The sequence below is a fragment of the Amphiura filiformis genome, chromosome 20 (assembly GCF_039555335.1).
Source record: "Amphiura filiformis chromosome 20, Afil_fr2py, whole genome shotgun sequence".
Classification (NCBI taxonomy): domain Eukaryota; kingdom Metazoa; phylum Echinodermata; class Ophiuroidea; order Amphilepidida; family Amphiuridae; genus Amphiura; species Amphiura filiformis.
In genome coordinates, this window is record NC_092647.1 from 15,606,536 (window position 1) to 15,628,523 (window position 21,988).

Here is a 21,988-nt window from a genome sequence, read left to right on the forward strand (position 1 = left end):
GTGGTATACATGGCAGATATACAACGTTGCCTTATGGTGCTAACGTAGGACCATACACTAACTGGGCACCAGGACATCCTGATAATAGGTTAGTATCCATAACACTTACACATTAGATTAGTGGTATACCTGGCAGATATACAACGTGGCCTTATGGTGCTAACGTAGGACCATACACTAACTGGGCACCAGGACATCCTGATAATAGGTTAGTATCCATAACACTACCACATTAGATTAGTGGTATACCTGGCAGATATACAACGTGGCCTTATGGTGCTAACGTAGGACCATACACAAACTGGGCACCAGGACATCCTGATAATAGGTTAGTATCCATAACACTTACACATTAGATTAGTGGTATACCTGGCAGATATACAACGTGGCCTTATGGTGCTAACGTAGGACCATACACTAACTGGGCACCAGGACATCCTGATGATAGGTTAGTATCCATAACACTACCACATTAGATTAGTGGTATACCTGGCAGATATACAACGTGGCCTTATGGTGCTAACGTAGGACCATACACTAACTGGGCACCAGGACATCCTGATAATAGGTTAGTATCCATAACACTTACACATTAGATTAGTGGTATACCTGGCAGATATACAACGTGGCCTTATGGTGCTAACGTAGGACCATACACTAACTGGGCACCAGGACATCCTGATAATAGGTTAGTATCCATAACACTTACACATTAGATTAGTGGTATACCTGGCAGATATACAACGTGGCCTTATGGTGCTAACGTAGGACCATACACTAACTGGGCACCAGGACATCCTGATAATAGGTTAGTATCCATAACACTTACACATTAGATTAGTGGTATACCTGGCAGATATACAACGTGGCCCTATGGTGCTAACGTAGGACCATACACTAACTGGGCACCAGGACATCCTGATAATAGGTTAGTATCCATAACACTTACACATTAGATTAGTAGTATACCTGGCAGATATACAACGTGGCCTTATGGTGCTAACGTAGGACCATACACTAACTGGGCACCAGGACATCCTGATAATAGGTTAGTATCCATAACACTTACACATTAGATTAGTGGTATACATGGCAGATATACAACGTGGCCTTATGGTGCTAACGTAGGACCATACACTAACTGGGCACCAGGACATCCTGATAATAGGTTAGTATCCATAACACTAACACATTAGATTAGTGGTATACATGGCAGATATACAACGTGGCCTTATGGTGCTAACGTAGGACCATACACTAACTGGGCACCAGGACATCCTGATAATAGGTTAGTATCCATAACACTTACACATTAGATTAGTGGTATACATGGCAGATATACAACGTGGCCTTATGGTGCTAACGTAGGACCATACACTAACTGGGCACCAGGGCAACCTGATAATAGGTTAGTATCCATAACACTTACACATTAGATTAGTGGTATACCTGGCAGATATACAACGTGGCCTTATGGTGCTAACGTAGGACCATACACTAACTGGGCACCAGGACATCCTGATAATAGGTTAGTATCCATAACACTTACACATTAGATTAGTGGTATACATGGCAGATATACAACGTGGCCTTATGGTGCTAACGTAGGACCATACACTAACTGGGCACCAGGACATCCTGATAATAGGTTAGTATCCATAACACTACCACATTAGATTAGTGGTATACATGGCAGATATACAACGTGGCCTTATGGTGCTAACGTAGGACCATACACTAACTGGGCACCAGGACATCCTGATAATAGGTTAGTATCCATAACACTACCACATTAGATTAGTGGTATACCTGGCAGATATACAACGTGGCCTTATGGTGCTAACGTAGGACCATACACTAACTGGGCACCAGGGCAACCTGATAATAGGTTAGTATCCATAACACTTACACATTAGATTAGTGGTATACCTGGCAGATATACAACATGGCCTTATGGTGCTAACGTAGGACCATACACTAACTGGGCACCAGGACATCCTGATAATAGGTTAGTATCCATAACACTTACACATTAGATTAGTGGTATACATGGCAGATATACAACGTGGCCTTATGGTGCTAACGTAGGACCATACACTAACTGGGCACCAGGACATCCTGATAATAGGTTAGTATCCATAACACTTACACATTAGATTAGTGGTATACATGGCAGATATACAACGTGGCCTTATGGTGCTAACGTAGGACCATACACAAACTGGGCACCAGGACATCCTGATAATAGGTTAGTATCCATATCACTAACACCTTAGATAAGTGGCGTACCCGGTGGATATACAACGTGGCCTTATGGTGCTAACGTAGGACCACCCAGCAAACACAAAACGTTTTCGACATCATTCACAATAGGTTATAAAAAGGTTGTCAGAAAACGTTTAAATGTCGGGTTATAAAAAGGGTATATTAAGGGTATAAAACGTTTCATAACATTAAAAAACATTTTATGATAATCTACTGCCCAGCGAACACAAAATGATTTACAGAAAACGTTTAAATGTCGGGTTATATAAAGGGTATAAAAACGTTTTAATAACATTCCAAAAACATTTTTGAAAACTTGATACAATACCTTCTAAACGGAATGTTATTTTAGGGTTGAAAAAATGTTTTGCGAAAAATGTTTGACCAAAATATTTGCAATAACGTTTTAAAAATGTTTCCACGACCTTTATATAACCCGACATTTAAATGTTATTAAAACGTTTTGAAAATAACATCTTAAGAACATTTCTGTGTTTGCTGGGTGCAAATATTTTAACATTATGGTATTTAAGTGTTGACAAAATATTAGGCAAAATATGTTTTCAAAAGTAGTTTACAATAGCATTTTGAAAACATTTAAAAAATATTGTTGTAGTGTGTTTTCATACAAAACGTTTTAAAATGTTTTCATGACCTTTATAAAACCCGACATTTTAATGTTATTAAAACATTTTTACCTAAACCAAAAGCCAAAATATAACTTATTTAAAACGTTTTTAAAACGTTTTTGTGTTTGCTGGGCATACACAAACTGGGCACCAGGACATCCTGATAATAGGTTAGTATCCATATCACTAACACCTTAGATAAGTGGCGTACCCGGTGGATATCAATGACCTGATGGTGTTAATGTAAGACCATACACTAACTGGGCACCAGAACAACCTGATAATAGGTTAGTATCCATATCACTAACACCTGTACCCGGTGGAAATGAATGGCCTTATGGTACTAACGTAACTAACTGGGCAACTGGATATGGTACTAACGTAACTAACTGGGCAACTGGATAACCTGACCTAGGTTAGAAAACGAGTGTTCAGTATGTTGAACAATGTCAGGATGGTTCATTCTATGGGAGAGTTGTTTATCAATTGAAAACACCACATTTATCATATCAATTCGTAAGCGCTCTTTAGCAAAGTTATAGTTCATTGAATTTACAACCGTATGACAAAACAGGCAAAAATAGTATAGCATTTTGCACAAGACTTGCAATTTAAACAGAATTGGCCATTGCTCATTGAAATGAAGCTAGTATATGGACAATGCTCTTTCATTGAAAGACGTAAAATTTGAAAAAAATATTATAAGGAACACTTGAGGTTTTGACTTCTAATACCTACATTTTGGTCAAAAATAGTGTTTGGATAGGTCGTTTTCAACATACTACCACATTCGCCTTGCTATAAACATTGAATTGCATTATCTGTTGACGTAAGGGAACACTTTTTGACAAAAACCAATCACAGATGCCTATTTTCCACTAGAACTCACACAGCTCTTATGATGCTATGCACTCAACCGTGTAGTATAAACGTAGAGGCTCGCTATGCTTGGAAATAATGTGTATTTGGGTCTATCGAGGTGGAAACTGTGCGTAGATGCATTTCGTTTTTGTAGGCAAACCATATGTAACCACATGAGTATGCCTACTACCTGCTGATTCGGTAGTATTGGTAGTGATGTCAATGATTGTTTGCGGTTGCACCGCAAATGTGCTAGCAAACTGCCCTTGTACGAGCTCAGACAATTTGACATCACTACAGAACTTGAAGCAAATGTATAGGTTCTCTAGATATTTAATGTCACTCCTCTTCAGCCCTACCACCATTCTTACAATGTTGCTGATTGGTTCAATAAACCATAACAGTCTTCATGTAGCCAATCAGCAGTTATATATAATATAGTACTCATGCGGTTAATTAACTCGGTATTTTCAACTCTGCGCCAATGAGCCATTCACACATTTATCAGTTGCCATTTATTACAAATGTAACAATTAGGTGCTCATAAACTCAAAATAAGTTTTAGTAATGACTCTATTTTTGTGATTTTATCACAAATTGTTAGTGGTTTTCTGAGCTGCTAATGACAGAAACTGAATTTTGTTATATTACAGTTATTCCAGTATGGGTGGAAATTGCGCAGAGGTTGTCAGCACATCAGCAGATGGACAATGGAATACAATGGCATGTCCAACAGGAAAAAAATTTATCTGTGAAAAACCTGAAGGTGAGTATATGGAATATTTATAATGATACACAGAATGAATACATAATTCTTTTCACCAATTATGAGGGTGGTGAATTATGGCCCTGGCCATGCCAACCACCGTGTTGTAAAACTAGGTAAGGCCCTTAAGGTGGTACGAAAGGCAAAATCAAGTTGCTCTGATTGAGATTAAAATAGACTTGGTGCAGAGAGATATGCAAAATAATCTTAATTCTAAAATTTGAGCCAAATCGGACAAACGGTTTTTGAGATATTGCTGTTGAAAGATTCTTTGTATTCTATTGTTTTTGCCAATATATTGATGAAGTTAATGAAGAAAATTGGCAAAATGTGCTCATTAATATTAATTTTTGCCAATATTTTCCCAATATTTTATGAATAAACCTTCATACTACTTTTACCTTTAAAATTTTGACCTGAAACTTTGCCAATGTGTCTCTATGACCTAAACCTTTAACATGTGATTTTCCCGCAAATCTAATTTGCATATTTGCATAATTAATTAGCCTTAAGTATAATGCTAATTAATTATGCAAATATGCAAATTAGATGGGCGGAAAAATCACATGGTAATGTTTTTAGGCCATAGAAACACATTGGCAAAGTTTCATGTCAAAATCATATAAAATAAAAGTAGTATGAAGGTTTATTCATAAGATATTGGTATAATATTGGCAAACATGAATATTCATGAGCACATTTTGCCAATTTTCCTCATTAACTTCATCAATATATTGGCAAAAACAATAGAATACAAAGAAACTAAAAACATGCATATCTTGACAACCGTATGTCCGATTTCCTTCAAACAAAAACTATTTTGCTCAGTGTATTTAGCTTAACTTATTCAATCTATTCAAATGGTTCTAAATTCAGTTTCTGTTTTCCAGAAACATCGTTTTGAACCCCCTTAAAGTGACTGTGCACTCTCAGAAGTACATTAATTAATTATTCATGAAATATAAACACAGTTTTGTAGTAAAAACACTAATTTTGCAAAATGATTAACACAAAATACATTTTTTACTCAATGTAAGGAAAGGAAAAGTACAAGATGTTTGTTGTTTTGTAGCGATATTTTTGCCATGTCTTATGACCATGATTCACCCCTTCATTTGCTGAGGAGAACGCCCTCAATGTTTTTCTAAATCCCGTTTTACACGATTGTAATGTACTTTATTAAGGTGCTGCAATTATGACCAAATCTGCGATTTTAAATAAAACGTATGAAACGATATTTAACTATTACGGTGGAAATATTAGACAAATGTGCACTGGATGTTCATAACACAGGCCCCTATAGCTTGCTGGATGGTTATAACGCATCAAAAGAACCGACCACAGGTTACGTTCGACGTAGTGGCTCGCATTGGGCTATTCTAGATAAATCATGCCCACCTCCCCATAATAGAGGAACTCGGATTTCCATGGTTTTTTTTACATGATTATAGACTGGAATTCCAGTTTTTTCCCTACAGGATTTGCAGATAATTTTAAATCATTACACAATTTACCAGTCCAGGGACCCATAGAGGATATCAGATTTCCAGGTTTTTTTAAACAAAATTATGGACAGGAACTCCACTCTTTTCCTCTACAGAGCCATGATTTCCAGGTAATTTAAAGTCATTACACAATTTACCAACCGTGGGACCCATAGAGGATATCGGTAATACAGTCTTTTTTACATGGTTGATAGACTGGAATTCCAGTTTTTACCCCTACTGTACAACATACCAACTGTGGAAACAAAATTCAATGTATATAGAGGAAATATTTGGAAATCCAGATTTTTCCCTAAACCTTTAGAGAAAAATACTACTGTATTTTGAAACAAGCATCATGAAATCAATTTGCTAAACATTTAGTTCTATACGTAATTCACGATAACACCCCTTGACCTGATAATATAAATATTTGTGTACATTTTCTACTACTATAGTCTTACTATAATTATGATTGTTTTTGCTTTACAGGAGTATGTCCATCTGGCTGGAGAATTTTCCGTGGCAACTGTTACCAGGTCAACACACATAATAAATACACTTGGACTGATTCAAAACACTACTGTGAAACACAAGGGTCTTTCATGGTTAACATTTTAAGGTTTGCATTAATTTATTCGTTATTCATCTTTTTAGTTTTTATTACAACACTTTTCGAGAAAACACAAGATTTACATGAAAAATTTGATGTGGAGTGCAATTTGATATTAACGCAAACTGTCCAATCCAACTGTCATTTAAAGCCATATTATAACATTTGCTGAGGAGAACGCCCTCAATTTTTTTTTAAATTCTTGTTTTACACGATTGTAATGTACTTTAGTCAATAAAGATACTCTGCAAAAATCAAGACTTTAGGTGCTGTAGTTTTGTTAAAATCCAAGATTTTGAATAAAACGATGGAACCGGCGTTTTATTATTACGATGGAAATATTAGTCGAACACGTATGCGCAGTACGTACACGTAAATTCCAATTTTCTATGCTTTACCTCACTTTTTCGGCTCAAAATAAAAAGGGGAGATATCTGACAGTAAAAACTAACATTTTATGGAAAATAAATATAATCTATTTTTACGGAAATGTTATAATATGGCTTTAACAAACTGTTGATTCAACCTAAATACAACTTTGATAATTTATCAATACTGTGCCCACTGGGATGTATTAAATGAGGGAAATACCCCCCCCCCCCAATCTACAGCAGCAGCCAATTTGCATGCACTTCTTTGCTAAACCTCTTTTACGTATCCAGGGGTGGGTCGGATTGAAGTTAAGGGTAGTGGGGTGGGACTTATGAATTCCATTTTTTTTTAAATTTCTTTTATTGTTCACAGATTTAGAGTCAAAGGTCATTAAGAGGTCACTTCCTGTCCGAGACAAAATACCTTCAAAATGCCTCTTCTGCCACAAATTCCATATCACAATAACTCGTTCACGTATATGGGATCAATGGTTAAAGTGTTCGCTTCCATTCTGAGACAAAACAAATTCAAAATGCATCTTCTGTCACAAATAACAAAGCTACCCAGTAAATACAAATAACATAGCTATCCCAGTAAACATTTTGAAGAAAATGTTTAAATTAATTTTGGGTTATATAAACCTATTATATTATCTATGTTCATCCACCTATCATATAGCAGAGGATGAATGAACTTTAATTTACATAACATCTATTAAACGCTGCATGGATTTACATGACATTCTTTCCCAAATCAACCATGATTTTAATTTTATTTATTTCGTTCTGTAATTACTTCGGCGAATTTCAGACTTAAATGCTTTGATTTTTAAAACCAAAGTAATTTGTTTTGATCTATGCTAATTAATTAATTGCAGTGCTGTTGAGAATAACTATGTTGTCAGCTTATTTGAAGAACTTCAAAATGTTGGTATCACTGATATATGGATTGGAATGTCAGGTAAGGTATCGATCAATCTGTTAATCAATGAATCACTCAAACTTAGTTTATGAGATGAGATATACTATCCATATCAAATTATCAAGCAGTTGATCAATCAATTAATTAATAGGTCGATTAATCAATCAGTTGAGAAAAAGTTCATCAATCAATCAGTTGATCAATCAGTTGATCAATCATTTCATTGTTGTTCGTCCATACTCGCACAATCGCACATGTCAGAGCTTGCAGTTTTGAATTTATAAACTTATTACATTATACTGTTATTATACAATATTTGTCATATGCCTGAATGTCAGAATGACAATAAAGTTGAAATCTGATGCACCAGTCATATGCCAGTATGTCAGAACATTACATTCTGAATCACATGTCAGTGAATCTTATAGACCACTTGACATCACTGTTTATCAACAAAGGCGGGACTCGTCTATCGATATGCTCGAACGAGCCGCTACACTGTTCAATGGCTTTCCTGTACTATATGAAATGTGGCGGGCGATTTAAAATGCACGTGCCCTTAGCAGACTACGATGCGTACGCACACTGCAGGGCAAAGAACAATTGAAATTGCCATAATGCGCGCGCATACTGCCGGGCAATGACGTCAGATGCCAAGTGGTCTATATAAAATAATGTTCATACGTCGAATTAATTAGCCCAATATCTCATTATTGAATTGCAACTTTTTCTTAAAATTTCATCTGTAGATTAGGGGTTATCAGAGATTCATAACTAATTTTGTCAAAAAATCGTCATAATATGCTAGAACAGTGACGAGTTGATCAATCAATCAATCAATTGGTTGATCAATCAATTGGTTGATCAATCAATCAGTTGATCAATCAATCAGTTGATCAATCAATCAGTTGATCAATTAATCAGTCACTTAATCAATCATCCATTCAATCCATCAATTGATGAATCAGTCAATTAATTACTGTATTCGTGTATATTCCTCAGATGTTGCTATTGATGGTATATTTGCTTGGAGTGATGGTTCACCTATGAGCTATACCAACTGGAACGCCAACCAGCCATCAGATATCACTGGCTCTCCTGATTGTGGAACAATATTTACAGGCAAGAAGCATTTTTTTAAACAGAGGCAGAAAATGAAGAGAAAATTTTGAAAATTGAACATTAAAACAAATGTCTCAAGTGAAAATTTGCATTGTAGACCTGAAAACACTGTGCAATGAAAAATTACCCTTTAATTAGTGATTTTCCAGCCTCTTAGACCACATAGCCAATATGCAGAGTATAAATGTTGTATAATTATGCACTCACGCAAAGATGGGAAGTGCTAAAATAGCTGCTCTGTGAGCTTCAGTTTTCCAACATGTATGGGAAAGTAATCACCATTGAATTACTATCGGCTGATGCAATTATTGTTGACATCATAAGTACCCACTAGACGGCCCACTAGAATCAAAGAAGACAGAAGACAAAGTGACAACAAGGACTAAATGTTAAACTTTGCCAGATTAGAAATATTAATAAATGGTATTGATATGGTTTCTCATTTTCAGGCACGGAATCTGGTCAATGGAGCACTGATAATTGCTTTGGTCTTCAGGCTTTTGTCTGTAAGGTTCCTGTAGGTAAGTGCTTGAAACTGCAATCACTTGATCTCGCAAGCATGATGGTGACAGAACCTTCTCTAATGCTGCCCCCACCTTTGAAATCAATCGCCATCACTACGATCCACAACATGTTCATCTATCAGGGCACAGTTCTTTGAACCCAATACATTTGTACATTCATTGAATGACCTTTGAAAATTTGGGTACAAAAACTCATACTCTGCAGCTTGAAGTCAAATTTTGCATTGTTACTGTTTAATTGAGATTATTGAACTATGGTATTGGGATGAGGCCATTGTGGCCCATAGTGCATCAGGAATATCAATAACACCGATTCTCCTCAAAACCCACCTCTCCTTCAATCTCTACTCTCTGTGGTTTATTGTTTCCTGCTTTCTTTCTTTCCATAGCGCTTTGCATCCTTTTGTCAGATAGCATTTTACAAATCCCTTATTATTTCTTTGTTACAATTTTTTTGATAAATATTTTTTTTCAAATTAGCAGTCATTTTCAAGAACAGTAGAGTAGTAAATGGTAATTCTCCCTCTATCTTGGTGCTCTATAGTATAATTCACCCAATCCAGGAATGGTAGCAACTGTCGCAATCACTGGTTTATGATGGTGTTATCAATTTATGCTTAAGAATTTATTCTTGTCTATACCCTGCTAGAATGGAGTGAGTTTTTATTGGCATTCACCAATATATTCCGCTGCTGTTTTATTTGCTTGCAAAGGAAAGGAAAATTCAAGGGAAACTCCCGCTGCTATTCACCAATACTAATAGCAACACACCTTATCTCCCTCTCTCTTCTCACTGGGGCAGCTATACCCCTTGACCCTGGCTATGACACTTCTGTCATGCTTATTTTCTTTTGTTTCTCCTTCTTTTACTGTCATTTTAGGTCAACCTGTGAAGCCAGTTCCACCCAATGTGCGTAAGTAATCTTAAAAGATATCCAGATATTTTTTTTACAAGGTAAAAGCATGAAAAGGATTGGTTTTGCAACAGAACCATAACATCAAGAAAAGATTTTTCCAAATTGTGGGATAGGCTTTTACGACGGGAATTCATAACAATAAATTAGTGGGGTTAATAGCGGGTTCGCCATCAGACAAGTTTAGAACCGTCAAGCTTTCATCAAGAGTAGCTCTGACTTCTTCAGGACAAAGTACCTAAGAATGAGACATTCCAGCTGATCTTAGAAAAAATATTGAAAGCTTTTACAGGTAACTTTCATGTTATTGTACTTTAAAAAATCTGTGATAATGTTTATGTAATATGTTTTCGTTTTGGGAAAGTTTTTGAATAAAAAACAACAATAGCAATATCAACGACAACAACAACAAGCCCCATGGAGCAGTTTTTAAGTGGGGATGCAGACCATCCGAGAGGAGTTTGTGGCTAGAACACACTCCACCTTCTGTAGATTTGGAATACAGACAATTTAGCTTAAGTCCTATATTACAAAGCTCCACTACCTCTGACTTTATGGGTCATGTATTTCATACCTGCCGTGTTTCAAATTAATTGCTGTACTCTAGTAGTATGCTCTGACACAATATTTATTCTCTGATCACCAGTTGCTTCATTTTTCACCCTATAGCTCTTGGTGATTGCCCTCCTGGCTGGAGTTTGTTTGATGAAAATTGCTACTTCCTAGAACAAACCAAGAAGACATATGACAATGCTCGTACAAGCTGTGAAGCTTTTGGGGCTAAACTGACGAGCATACATAGTGCTGAGGAGCAGTCATATCACTCAAGTAAGTTTGTGTGTGTGTTGAAATGGTCATTGCATGTTGAGGCACACTTCTGATGATATTTTAACACCAGGGAGGTGCAAAAAAGGTTGATTTTAGAAAAATTTGAAAAAGTGACCCATTTTTATACCAAAATAGTAGAAAAGGAGGCCATTGTTATGCCAGAGGCCAAAAGTGAGACACATATTTGCGACATATCTCTGATCATATGTACTCGGTATAAGTACGATGGTCCAATTGGAACAGAAAGAATGAAATAGATATGAAGATGAAGATCATGGGAAATGAAGGCCACTCCCATGCAGTAAAATAATGTACTCCCATAGAATCATCATAAACCAACAGAGATCAAGTGAAATATATTCTTCTGCTTCTTTTTAGTGCGTGTGAATACAGTGAATGATTGGATATGGATTGGTTTCCATGACATCACTGATGAGGGACAATTTGAATGGGAGGATGGAACGTCGGTAAGTTACTCTATTGCTATTACATAATAATAGCATAATATTTGGTATTATGGTGCTATTATTAGACATATCACCTCAAAATTAAGCGCAGCAGAAACACGTTATTTAATGTTTCTACATGAATGAGCTTTATTAAAGCATCAAAAATCAAAAAACGGAATTGAAATCGGTCAATGTATTGTGATGTAGTGTCAATTTTAAGATGCTCATAAATGGAATGCAAATCTGCCACAAATAGCTATAATGACAAAATAATTGGCACATTTCGATATTTTACAGGTTTATTTGGACGCTTGCTTGAAAGAGCAGCGTTAATTTATGTATCACAGGTTAAATGCTTATCTTTTCTGACTTTGTCAAAGAAAACTAAATTTAAAAATCTATCATTGAATAATTATAATAAATTAACCAAATATACTATTTTAGCAATTTCGGCCAATATGCAGACAAATTAAAGCTGAAAAAATTACTAAGTTCAGCTAATTAATATGCAAAATTGATGCCAATAGAACCGTACATGATATCAGGGTGCGTGTTTTTTTGCTCACCTATGTATACAAAGTTCTTTCAATTGATAACAAAAAATACACAAAAAGTAATTAATTATGCAAATTAGCTAATTACAGCTAATTATGTATTCATGATATTATTATGTAAATTAGCCATGAGTAATTTTGGGTTTTTTTTAATATTGAATGAAAGTCTTTTCATTCATCATAAATTTGTCATGTATGGACCGGTTATGATGTTGAATAAAGAAACTGCAATTAATTACTTAAATATAATACAAAAAATACAAAGTTTGACATTTTGACAGTGTCTGGAATTGAATTTTCATTTTTTCTGTAAACATGGTATGTGCCACCATTGCTCAAAGCCAAATCCGAAAAGTAAAAATAAAAATTCATTTGCAATGATACTTTAAATTAGCATTTTGTTATCTGGATTAACATGGGAGGGCAAATGGTAAAACGAACAGCCATTCCACTATACCGCATATACAAAAATGGTGTGGCCTTGGACACACACAATGGCTTAGAGCTATTGTGGTTTGGAATATTACTCCCTTTTAATATCACTTTGATAATATTATGTTTCAACTCGTTTTCCTCAAGTGTGCCATTCGTTGTCGACGGAAATAATTTACATGCTATGAAAGATTAGTATTTCAGCTAAATGGTGGTCGGTCTTTTTTTTTCAAAAGAGCTATATTTATTGATTTATGAGGGATCTTAAACAATCCATAAAACAGGTAGTAGCTCTTAAACGAAGCAACATTTATTTAAAAAAACCCGATGGTAGTCACAAAAAGGTTTCACACACCATATATTAAAAATTCAAACAATTGGGATAAATAGCACATATGAGGAAATTAATTTTTCGACATGGATGTTTGCCAAAATTTAACAACTTTGATGCGCGCGCTTTTCAATTTACTGTTATGCTTGCATGCACAGTGTGGCAGAACAATTGTGCAGCCACTGTGGCATACCTACTATTATGCAATTATTTAATATGTAATGTTATGATGGCAACATGAGAGATATGATGTGAAATGTGGATACTTGTGCACAGCTTAATGATAACAACTAGGCCTATAACAGAAGCTGTATTCAAATGATGTCTCAAGTGGTTCAGCCATGTCATCATGCCTGACAATAGATTATCGTCTATCACCATGACTTCGCACAGATGAAAAGGCTATCCACGACTACTACATTGAAAGGACCAAACACAACTAGATTCCTAGCTTCCGGTTTGCAAAGCAAAACAAGTCTGGAATGGGTTATTCAATCTAAAATTCACAATACCCCTGTGGAAGATGTTGGAAATATCTCTGAAGTTAGGCAGCTTCATTTGAATTTCATACACCCTCTGAGAATGATTCAACCTCAACCTTCCAAATTTGCCAATTTCCCAATTAGTTTGTTTGGTGTACTTTAATTTGTGCATCAATGAAATGGCATCCTCCACTGCCAGAGTTTGCATTTATATAATTTGTACATATAAATTGCATTCCTTGATCTGGGCTGGTATGTGCCTGCAAAACAGTCAGATAAGTAATAGGAATTAGGAAGACACTGAATTTGCCAGGAATTCCATTTACTCATTTAATATTGTTATTTTACATTGTTTTCAAAGGTTGACTTCACCAACTGGGCTCCAGGACAACCAGACAACTGGGGTGATGCAGGAGAAGATTGCACACATATGAGGAATGGGGAAACCCAGGCTGGACTGTGGAATGATTTGCCATGTGACCATCCATCCTACTACATGTGTAAACTACCCAAAGGTGAGTGAGTTGATCTACAATAAAGATGCTGTTAAGTCTTGAAATTGATGAAAGCCACACCCGGAGATCTAGTTACTGCCAAATCAAACTACCGTAGACTAGAGTGGCAAGTTTTCCGTGATTTAAAACACCGAATTCCGCGATTTTCCGTGCGTGGTTTTAAATACTAAATTCTGTGATTTTCCGTGATGTAATTTCAATTCCGTGTTCAAATTCGGGGTAAAAAGAAATTACTTGCATTATCTTCTTAGTTGTTTTAAGCCTGATATCTTTGAAGACGGACTTCATTTTCATTATTTTAACCTCACATCACATTATTTTTTCTTCATTTTTATTTTTCCTGAGGAAAAAACACGTTTTCCGTGAATGAGACATTCAATATTAATCGTTAGTGCACGCTGGTTCGAATCTGAACGGTTCTGATTTTTTCTCTCCTTTATTATACTGCCAGTTTGTCTGAGCTCCATTTCTTTAATTATTATATATTTTCTCAGGTATGTATCCTCTGGATCCTCGCATTTAATATTTAATGTCTCATATTGACTGGTGTTCTGCCAGGACACAGCAGATAGGCCGCCCTCTCTAGCAATTTGACGGTGCAGTAAACCATAGTGACGTATCGTGATATTTCGTCATTTTTTCATGGCAGTGAAATGATGCCACTTGCCCCCACATCTCATATGCACAGTTTATCCCTTACATATCCTGTGTCTTGAATAGGAATTGTAGCCACCAACCGTGTGGTTAAGAGGATAGGATATAATTCCTAATATCTCATACCCTAGTTTGTATGCCTTTATCTAATCCTGCCCCACATAGTACAAGACAAGGATTAAATAAACCCTTAAATCTGCATGGCAGTGAGTCTCTTCAGTGTAGGAAATGTTTAGCCTTTTTTTATAAACATGTTTGCAATTGGCTTATAGCCACCACATGCTGAAAATACACATAACTGATTGGTTAATCAAAGCTAGGTAGGCAGGTCATGGTCAGTATACTGAATGTTTACTTTGTGATTGTCCTAAAACTATGCAGCAAGCTACAATAGGCGATTTACTTCAGAAAAAAATTCAATATAACTACATTGCACAAAACTAAATCCATTATCTATAGTTAATTGAATGTTTATTGACTCTTGTAAGAACCCAGCAATATCTGTATAAACCTGTATAATATATTTTCTGTTACAAAATAATAATTGGTGTTCATAAAAGCAGGGCTATGAGACAAATATCCTTGACAAAAGCTAGCAAGACCAAGACTAGATGTGCCGGGTAGCTGTGTAATTTGTTTACTTTAGTGATCTTTAGTGATAAGGCATCTTGTCATCTTCCATCTGTATAGAAAATTATATTCAACAAATTTAAGATATTGCCAACATGCAATAATAGTGGACATTATGATACAATTGTCTTTGTAGTTAAAGCTAAATTTGTTTCCTGTAGGTGGCCTAAAAACCTTTATGCGAAATGAGATATAAATATTAAATATTAGACCAAAGTAGCTCAAAGTACTATACACCTGATCCGTGAACTTGTCTTTTTAAAGACAAATTCTTGTTGGTATATAGGTTGCCGTAATTCCCAAAACAAGCTAAAAATTAGGTAATTAATTTAATTAACTAAAGAATTAAATTGGCGTATAGTAAGAAAATGGTATAAAAAGGTATAAAACGTGTATCACATAGTGGCATATCCTTTTTTCTGTATCTTGAGAAAGTGAATTGATTCTGATACCCATATAAACAATGGTGCTATTCGCTGTAGAAGTAGTGATGTAACTTGAATAATTACCATAGCAATAGATGAAAACAATATTTGATATAATGCCCTGCACTAAACGAACACTGTACCGCGGCATCGCACCATTGATTATCAAAGAATAGGCATAAAGAACTGAATCGTAATTCTATTTGCAATTTCACAATTTGCAAAGTCCGTGTATGTTCACCTGTACGATTGGTGGCTTTGAAAAGAGCGGTATTGTATTCAATCTATGATCGCTCACGTACACAGACATGACATGTGATGAGGGCAGTCTACTTATAGTGCACGGCAATACAATAAAAAAAAATGTATCACCTATCGCTATGGTAATTAATCCTGTTATATCACTATACTTCTACAGCGAATACAAAAAATTATGCCTGGATTGTGTTATTTTATTTTTCAGCTTGTGATGAGTACACATCGGGTGATACCGATGAAGAATACTACTATCGCTACCATCCAGCCCAGAAGTCGGTGGAGTATATCTATTTTGAAGTGCAAGCTGATAATGATGTACATATAGGCCTATCACCAATAGAAGGTGATGCTGACCCTATGTATGAGATTGTCATCGGTGGATATGGCAATACATTGTCAGCTGTCCGTAGATGTAAACAGGTAAAATTACTGAGCTAATCAGAAGTTAAGGCTGGTTCAAAGTGAATATTCGAAGCCGAATATTCGGCTTCGAATACGTTTTGGGCGTCAAAATATATGCGGCTTCGAATATAAAACTGTGAACCGGAGAAAGATATATTTCTACAATTTACAGCGTTGCCCGACTGTTAACAAGTATTGCCCGTTGACCAAGGTAAGCAAAATTTAGAGAATTTCTTTAACGAAGTTAATAAAATCTTATTCTCCATTGAACTATTGTCATGATTTAATGTCTGTATAAATGGGTCTAAATAGGAGCAGTGGCGTAACCAGTGGGGGCCGGGGGTGCAAGCTGCCCCCCGGACACAAAAAACCTGGAAGGATAGTAAAAAATTGGGAAGGGAAAAGGGGAAAGGGAGAAAAGAGGAAGAAAAAGAGGGAAGAGAAAGGGAAAGAAGAGAAAAGGGGGAAGGGAGAAGAGAAAAAAGGGAAAGAAAGAGGGAAGAGAAAGGGAAAGAAGAAAAGAAAAAGAGGGAAGAAAAGGGGAAGGAGAAGAGAAAAGGGAAGGGACTCAAGGGAGAAGAGAAAAGGGCATGAAAGAGAGAAGATCTGTAGGCCTACTACTTTCATTGTGAAATTTGTACTCTGAAACACTGATATTTTCTATATGCCAAAACCAGGAGCTTCATGGCGCTCAGCCCCCTTGATCCCCGCCTGGACCCCTGGACCCCACCGACTCCACCCCTTTTGATCAGAAATTGGGAAATTTTTCAATCTTGCCCCCCCGGAAGGTCAGGTCTGGTTACGCCCCTGACCTGAATAGGAGTCACAAAGATTTGCTTTTGGGGCATTTACGACCTGCCTGTAACAGGCGCGGAGGTTGACCCATACCTTCTTGTAGGTTTCAACTGCAAAGCAAATCAAGAAATGAATGAGTCAATAGATAAATAAGTAAATAAATAATAAATAAATAAATAAGTCAATAAATAAGTCAATAAATAAATAAATAAATAAATAAATATATAAATATCATAAGATATGATTGAAGCGACGACTAATATGACAGCCCTCACAAGTGTTATATATGAGACCACCCACGGTGACCCACCAAATATATATCTGTCGAGTTCAACAAAATTCAACTCCCACAAATATATTTCCGGTGAATACTTTTTTCATTGGCTGATATCCACTTGAGATCGGTATCATCAAAGTAGTACTGCTCTCATTTCATGATTCATTGAGCAATCAATTTTGGCATTTGACCGAAATACGCGTCAAAAGATAAAAAGTCTCGTTCCGAACTTGTGTAGGCCTACATTGCTAGGGCCTAAGTGTGTTTTAATGCCTGATTCACAAATTATAGAAATAAACAAGAATTTATTTTAAAAGAACACGCAATGATAGGATACCAACGCTCGTGGTTTTGGTTGTTCTGCATAGTTTATGAAGATATTCATTGCAAAGCGCTATATATCCATTCCTACATATTACTTATTTTGCCCTCTTAATTATTAATTATAATTATGAATTTGACTGATAACAACGCATTACATCTTTATTCCGCCCAAAATAACATCGTTTATTGGGGCTAAAAACGTCAAGAATTCCGCTAGTGCGGAAAAGATGACAAAAATGGCTGAACCTCCATGGCAAACGCATTTTTATATCAATAACCAATGATTTACCACCCCAGACCCTCACACATCGTCTGCCAGGGGCAGATGCATATAGCCATGATATGGGGACCTAGAACTGGGGCCAAACATTATTTATGTAAAACCGGGGTGGAGGCATAAATCTGAATTTGGACTTTTTTCTGCATCAGTCGATTTAAAATATGGAAACATTCTTTAGGTTATGTTTGTAAGCCTAAATATCATATTATTTGCATAAAACATTACTTACCATCACTACAGCATTGGAATGCTATTGCCTGCCAGGCATTTTCCTTTACTTTCATATCATATAAAAATGGGTACGCTTGTACCGCACTAATAAAGGGGCACACCACTAAATGAATGCGCCATTTGTGTAACCCTAATGAGTTCCGGTAAAATACAGAAACTATTTGAGGTATTTTGGGCTGGGCTGGACTTATTAATCAGAAAGAGTGGCGAATTATAGCTTAAATAAAAGTGGAAAGCCTATACATAAATTTGAGTCACCAAAAATGTCGCATTTTTATAATTATTGAGAAAATAGGTCCGCATTATACTTATAGTGTATGTAGGTGGGATGAAAAGCCGACAATCAATTGACAATTTTGACCTTTCGTATTGAAGATATGGATTTTTCCCCAAAACACCAAAAAAAAATTAGGTCTTTTGGGGACAAAAATCCATATCTTCAATATGAAAGGGCAAAATTTTCAATTGATCGTCGGCTTTTCCTCCCAGCTACATACACTTTAAAAAAATATCATTAGATTTATAATATTTACTTCGAGGACTGTTATATCAATATGTGAAAAATATCAAATTTTAATAATTTGTCATAAAGTTTGTATTATATCGTGAATTTCAAAAAATTTTCAAAATTATTTGATATCAGAAAGACATTCTTTGTATTCATAATGTAATTCGATATGTTTGATGTGCTCTCATGTCCCACAAAAATACTGTCGAAACGCTCAAAACGCTCATTCCAGATCCCTTGATTTTCATTGGGGATTTTTGAAATCATCGTTCGTCGAACGATATTCAGGTGACCTCGAGCCTTTCATATAAATCAATAGTATCTCGCTATCAGTTGCGCGATATTTAATCCGATTCAACTCGGCGTGTATTCGTTGCCGTATATATTTTGACGTCACAAAAAGTATTCGAAGCCGAATATTCGCCTTCGAATATGCACTATGAACCGACCCTTAGACTAGAGAGTCCAAATAGCCCCATACCGGGAAATCGGCCATATTGGATTAAAAGTATACTTCAACGTGAGTGAGGCTGTCAAATTCGAGAGGCATGGTTATAATGTATATTTAATATGCTATATGCTAGCTGTTGACACTGGATAGCAATTGACACTTCCAGATGGTCGCAATGTTTATGATATACACATGAGATATTATGATCAAATCGGCCTATATGTTGAGCATCTGTTGGTGCAGTCTGACAAAATGATATGAAACATCATTGCTAATCCCTTTTAATAGGCAAGATTGGTAAAATTTGGCAAAGCCATACACCCAGCAAACAAAAACACGTTTTAAATAAGTTATATTTTGGGTTTTGGTTTTGGTAAAAACGGTTTAATAATATTAAATGTCGGGTTATATAAAGGTCATGAAAACGTTTTAAAACGTTTTGTATGAAAACACACAACAACATTTTAAAAATGTTTTCAAAATGTTATTTTTGCAAACATTTTTTGCCAAATGTTTTGTCAACACTTAAATTACATTATGTTAAAATATTTACACCCAGCAAACACGGAAATGTTTTTTCAAAACGTTTTAATAATATTTACATGTCGGGTCATGAAAAACATTATTGCAAATATTTTGTACAAACGTTTTTGCAAAATATTTTTTCATCCCCAAAATAACATTTTGTTTAGAATGTTTTGTATCAAGTTTTCAAAAATGTTTTTGGAATGTTATTAAAACGTTTTTATACCCTTTATATAACCAAACATTTAAACGTTTTCTGTAAAACATTTTGTGTTTGCTGGATTATCAAAATTTTTTTTTAATGTTATGAAAACGTTTTATATAACCTGACATTTAAATGTTTTATAAACGTTTTGTGTTTGCTGGGCAGTTAAGGAGTACGGGGCACTCACATGTATTAAAAGGTGGTACGAGTATGTATGACAGTCAAGCTTCTATGTTCAATCTCCGGAAGTTCCTTAAGGCCACCTACATTTGGATCATGCTCCAGTTCTTTAAGCCTCAAAGTCTGACAATTGTAGCTCTTTTAGCTCAAATTTGGACATAAATGTTGCCATTTCAGTTCATCAAGCCCTATTTTGCTCGAAAATCAATTCTTATCCCAACATCCTTACCAAAATTTCAGTTTAGTACCACCGGCTAGCTTTGACTATATTTATAAATACGCACGTGGCCATCTCTGCGCTGCCATAACAGCTTGTAGCCAGGAAGTGATCTTTGGCATAACGGGTGGTCTTCCTGTACATTTGAATGCAAAGTAGTAAAGTGACACCAGATTGTGCAGCAAAATTGTCTAATTTTGCAACTTTTTGATAATATTGTCAGAATCCCCTAATGTGTAATCATTTTGCTATTTAAGTTATTACTAACTTACTTTTGTCTAAAAAGTTGCAATCTTTTTTGTATTATAGTGGTAAATTGTGTCAGGATTTGGTCACACTTGGTGATCCTGGTATAGCAGTGCCATGGTCATGTGCGTATGTGTTTATGAATTGAAGCTAGCTGACCTATAGATACACTACCCCTTATATACAATTGATTCAATAATTTCAGTGTGCCAATGAAATCGATGCACCAACACCAAGCATCTTAAACATAAATGAATGGCGTGGGTTCTGGATCACTTTCAACATTAACACAGGCAAGATGGAGATTGGCAAAGAAGCACAAGCAGCGTTCTTGACCTACACCGACCCTAATCCAATCGACGTCCAATATGTTGGATATTCAACAGGATGGGGAAGTGAAAAAAGATTCAGATTCTGCAATCTAAGTACGTATATATTTTTTGAGCAACTTACTTTAATCTTTAGTAAATCAATCAATAAATATGTAAAAATATGTAACATTAAACATTAAGTGTCATATTTTATTAGGTTCATGCAGACTGCCATTTTCTTTTCAAGTTAATACAACTTCTATATTCAAGCTAGATCAAAGTTCATCTCATCAGTGGCGGCACCAAGAATGTTTTTAAGCTGTTCGGGGGCTTGTCACAGTTGGTCCGCGGGCATTATTTTTTTCATTTCTTACTTACATTGCCAGGTTTAATAAACAATCACCAAAATAGTTTTGCATTGTTATACTTGCATTTAATGTAAGCCAGAGAATTGTTTTGACATATTTTTTTCTTTATTTCAGCTGATGCACCTACCCCTGAACCAACACGTAAGTAAATACCCCGGCCCCCAACTCAACCCAAAATTGGCAACCATGAGAGTTACCAAATAGCGCGGAAAAGGGGTAATTTTTTTACCAGTAGCAAGGACCGCGAAATTGGCAAAATAGGGGGTATTTAAGTTGGACTGTCCGCAAAATTTGACTGTGAAATCAGCAAAATAGGGGTATTTAATTTGCCCTCTCCGCGAAATTTGGATAAAAGGGGTACTTGAGAAAATCTGGTAATTTTATGGCAATATTTAGTGTCATTGAAAAAGGGGTGTTTGAAATTCTAGTCATTGAAAATGGGTGTTTGAAATTCTAGTCATTGAAAACCACAAAAAAGGAGTTGTTTTTGGCCAAATTTTGTCCTTGATTTTGTATGAAAAAGGGGGGTAAATTTGATGAAAAAACATTGCAAAGGGGGTCTTTGAATGATTTGGTAACTCTCATAGTTGCCAAATTTTGTGTTGAGTTGGGGGCCAGGGGTAAATACTTTGTTCTGCA

At 35.8% G+C, this 21,988-nt stretch overlaps 1 protein-coding gene across 1 annotated transcript in view; it reads left to right on the top strand.

Annotated features, from left to right (window-relative positions):
• Window positions 1-21,988, top strand: part of LOC140142143 (macrophage mannose receptor 1-like) — a 71,164-nt gene that overhangs the window by 25,114 nt on the left and 24,062 nt on the right. The window contains exons 8-21 of the mRNA XM_072164109.1: window positions 377-448; window positions 1,217-1,288; window positions 4,409-4,521; window positions 6,498-6,627; window positions 7,868-7,950; window positions 8,914-9,033; window positions 9,483-9,554; window positions 10,439-10,471; window positions 11,141-11,299; window positions 11,678-11,766; window positions 13,909-14,062; window positions 16,235-16,449; window positions 20,876-21,095; window positions 21,464-21,490. Coding sequence (XP_072020210.1) covers window positions 377-448; window positions 1,217-1,288; window positions 4,409-4,521; window positions 6,498-6,627; window positions 7,868-7,950; window positions 8,914-9,033; window positions 9,483-9,554; window positions 10,439-10,471; window positions 11,141-11,299; window positions 11,678-11,766; window positions 13,909-14,062; window positions 16,235-16,449; window positions 20,876-21,095; window positions 21,464-21,490 — 1,559 coding nt within the window. The remainder of the gene's footprint in view (window positions 1-376; window positions 449-1,216; window positions 1,289-4,408; window positions 4,522-6,497; window positions 6,628-7,867; window positions 7,951-8,913; window positions 9,034-9,482; window positions 9,555-10,438; window positions 10,472-11,140; window positions 11,300-11,677; window positions 11,767-13,908; window positions 14,063-16,234; window positions 16,450-20,875; window positions 21,096-21,463; window positions 21,491-21,988) is intronic.